At 42.5% G+C, this 4039-nt stretch overlaps 1 protein-coding gene across 1 annotated transcript; it reads right to left on the reverse strand.

Annotated features, from left to right (window-relative positions):
* Positions 1–292: 292 nt before the first annotated feature.
* LOC149239116 (uncharacterized) lies at positions 293–3658 on the reverse strand. Its single transcript, XM_089369761.1, has 2 exons — positions 2458–3658; positions 293–1605 (listed from the first exon to the last, which is right to left on the reverse strand). Exons 1-2 carry the CDS (start codon positions 3656–3658, stop codon positions 293–295), a joined length of 2514 nt encoding a protein of 837 aa, XP_089225887.1.
* Between the last annotated feature and the right edge of the window lie 381 nt (positions 3659–4039).

A 4039-nucleotide genomic window follows, 5' to 3' on the forward strand; every position in this document is an offset into this window, starting at 1 on the left:
GAAAGCTGGTCTGCTTCCTCGTTTTTGTCCCTGTAGATGTGGCAAATGGTAAAACTGTTAAAAGATGACTTTAAAAACATAATTTCTTCTACAAGAGTCTTCAGAATCTGGTTTTGACATGATGCATTCCCATTAACCCATTTAATGACATTCATAGAGTCTCCGAAGATTTGAATTGTGAAGATATTTCTTTGAAGTAACCAGCATAGGAGAAGGCGCAAGGCAGACAGCTCAGCATAATTGTTTGTACCAGGTCCTAGCCCTACAGATGCTTTTAAAGAGTGATCAGGATTCAAGTGAATGCACAGGCCTGCTCCAGCCTTGTTATTCTGGGATGCCCCGTCAAAAAGGCCCAAGGAATGCCCTCCAAGATAGTAACAGGCTTTTGATTCTTTTGAGGATTTTTGGCTTCAGGGATCGGGATGGCAGAGTATATGGCAGCACAATTGATAGCAATGGCGGATGTGGGAGTGTCCTTGTCTTGAAACAAGCTTTTGTTTCTTGCTAACCATACACCCCAAAAGAAAATAAGAGGCAGATTTCTCATGTTTCCCTCCGGATAGTTTTGCCACCATTTCCTCCAAGCTTCTTCCAAAGGATCAAGTCCCCACTGTACCTTTACCTTAAGCAAACAGGTTACCTCCTCCCAAATTTTTTGAGAGACTACACAGGCTGTAAAGAGATGGCTGATTGATTCCTCTTCAGACTTGCATAAGGGGCACCTCCCAGGCCCAACTAAGTATCTGGCTTGTAAAATGTCCCAAGTTGGGACCTTTCTTTTTAGTATGCACCATAGGAAAATCCTGGCCTTAGCTGGGCATTTTAATTTCCATATGTTTTTCGCCCACCAATCTGGTATTCCCCAACCTTTCTTTTTCATTAAGAAAGTATATCCATCTTTTGGGGAATATTCACCTGTTTTTCCTTGCGCCCAAATCAGACGATCAGGTTCGTCTTTTAGTCTGACATTTGAACGATGCAATTCTTGGATGTAAGAAACCCATTCGTTCTTCCATCTGATATTTATTCCTAAGTCTTCATCATTCTTCCAAGCCTGACCCCATATGGTAGAGTGGCCTACTTTCTCCACCTGATTTAGAGTTGTAATTCCTTTACTATCAAGATGTCTGAGAAAGCCAGGTGACAAGGCAAAAGCTTCATTACAACCTACCCAGGGGTCCCTGCCAATTCTAATATGTCTTCCATCCCCCACTTTCCATGCCAAACCTTGTTCAATCACAGAGAAAGCCTCCACCGTGGCCTTCCAGATGACTGAGATATTCTTCATTTTCTTATCTTGGCTCCGAATCCAGTCTTCCAAAGGAACTGGATCAATGTACTTCCTTTTAACCACCCTTGTCCAAAGATTCTCCATCGAGATTAATCTCCAGCCTGATTTAGCTGCCAGGGAAAGACTGAACTCAGGGAGCCTTTTTATTCCCCATCCTCCCCAATCTTTTGGTCTAGCCACCTTATCCCATGCCACCCAGGGTAAGACGGAGGATTCTTTTGATCCTGCCCATAGAAATCTGCAGCAAATTCTTCTGATTTTCTCCATCACTCCTTTGGGGACCCAGGTTAAAGCTGCCCAGTATACTGGAATGGCTAACAATACAGATTTGATGAGGGTCAATCTGCCAGCTCTGGAGAGCCACTTGAAACTCCAATGTGAAATTCTGGCTTCTAGCTTTGCTATGAGCCAGTTCCAATCCTCTTTCTTATAAGCTGCCGGCTTTAGCCAAAACCCCAGATATTTGAAAGGGGAGTCCAGTGGTTGATGGTGGAAGGGAAAAAGATTAGCCATCATGGATCTTTCTCTTCTGTCAAAATCTGCCACACAAACTTGAGATTTCCTAGAGTTTATCTGCATTCCAGTAGCTTTCAGAAATAGATCGAAAATGCATTTTAACTCCTTAAGTTCATTATAAGATCCATTAGTGAAAATCAATATATCATCGACAAAAAGCAGGTGAGTGATAAAAAGATTAATTGCTACCTCAATACCTTTTACCTTCTCCTCTCTTCTAGCTTTGTGAATCAATCTGCTTAGCCCTTCTGCCACTAGAAGAAACAGGAGAGGGGATAAAGGACAGCCTTGCCTGAGGCCTCTTTGGCTATTGAAAAAAGGGGAGGCTGCTCCATTGATCAGAACTGCAAAACTGACATTTGTGATACAGCCCATTATCCAGCTGATAAAAGAATAGTTGAAGCCCAAATGAGTAAGCAGCATCCGGAGATAGAGCCAGTTTATTCGGTCATATGCTTTGGAGAGATCTATTTTGAGTACCGCTCCCTTCTTTTTCTTTTGTCTGACACTGTGAATTACCTCCTGGGCTACTCCAATGGCTTCATGAATTTGTCTTCCATCCAAAAAACCAAATTGTTCCATTGAGATGTTTCTTGACAGGATAGGAACAATTCTGATAGCTATCACCTTAGCAATGATTTTATAAATACAATTACACAAGGAGATCGGTCTGAAGTCTTCAAAGCTCTCCGGATCATCCTTCTTTGGTATGAGAGCAATAAAAGTTGAATTAAAAGGCCTGTAGACTTCTCCTTTCTGTCTTGATTCTTCTACTACATCAGTGATTTCAGAGCCTATTTGGTCAAAGAAGGAGAGAAAGAGTTCAATAGTCCAGCCATCAGGTCCTGGACTTTTGTCTTTGGCCATATGTTTCATAGCAGCTTCAACCTCCTCCTTGGAAACAGGGATTGATAGCTCTTCTGCTTCTTCCTCCTCAACGAATCTTGGGAAACATTGAGCTGTTCTAATGACTTCTGCTATGGTGGCCTCTCCCGGATCTGAGAAAATTTTCTGGAAGTGTCTCTGTCCTAAACCAGAGAGATCTGAAAAAGAACTGACCTCCCTTCCTTCTTCATCTTTAAGGCTCCAAATGGTATTTACAGATTTTCTTCCTTTTGCATAGTTATGAAAAAAACTAGTATTTTCATCCCCTGATTTTAGCCATATTGCCCTACTCTTAAGCCTCCATTCTTCTTCCTTGTCCAAGAGGATTTGGTTTTGAAGCTTCTCCAGATGAAGGATTCTGTCCTTTGAAGCCTGCGAAATATATCCATCTTCCTCAGTGCTCTCCAAATGCTTCAACTCCTCCCTGATTCTAAACAGCTCTTCATTCTGTTTCAATTTCCTGTCCTTTGCCCAGGATATTGTCGCTTTCTTCAATCTTTTGAGATTCTCCATGAACAGGAAGCTTTTGTCCTCTCTTGCATTTCTGTCTGGATGGATCCACGTTTCCTTAAAGAGATTATTGAAAGATGGATCTTGAAGCCATGAGGAATTGAATTTAAAGGGGGCAGGAGGCTTAGGGGGAGGGAAAGAGAGATCCAAAAAAATAGGGAAGTGATCTGAGTTGCCTATCTCCTCAACCCACTGCCTGAGTATAGGAGCTTTAGAGATTAGGTCCTCAGATAGAAGAAAACGATCTAATCTTTTGGCGATCCGATCCTCCCCTGCTCTTCTGTTCCTCCAGGTTGGCTTGAGTTTGATCGGGGAAGGATCTATGAGGTTGTTTTCCAAGAGGAGATTGAGGAAGAAATCCGACAGAGGGTCTTCCCTAGCTGATGGACCCCATGCCTCTGCTCTGCCTATAGAGAAGTTTAGATCACCCCCCACAATCGACAAAGAAGACTTCATCAAGGATTTTGTCATCAAATCATCCCAGAAAATCTCCCTTCCTTGACAAGGGCCATAAATGTTTACAATTGAAATGGGGTGGGAGAAATCAGGAGAAATAACCTCCATGCCCATAACTTGCTTCATCCCCCATTGATTAATGACCTTAATTCGTCCTTCTTTAAACCCAATTGCTAGACCCCCCGAGTGGCCTGATGAATCTATTGCGGAAAAGGTCCATCCTGGCAGGAGAGCCTTTAGCATTGTTTCTACCTCAGTAGCTTTCCCCAACGTTTCTTGCAGAAAAAGAATGTCAACTTTTGAATTAAGGATCCAATCTCTCAGGGCCAATTTTTTAGGTTTACTGGCCAAACCTCTACAGTTCCAGGATGACATAATCAT

Source organism: Pinus tabuliformis, chromosome 8 (genome assembly GCF_031772625.1).
Source record: "Pinus tabuliformis cultivar Carrire ecotype Pingquan chromosome 8, CPIR1, whole genome shotgun sequence".
NCBI classification, from domain to species: Eukaryota; Viridiplantae; Streptophyta; class Pinopsida; order Pinales; family Pinaceae; genus Pinus; species Pinus tabuliformis.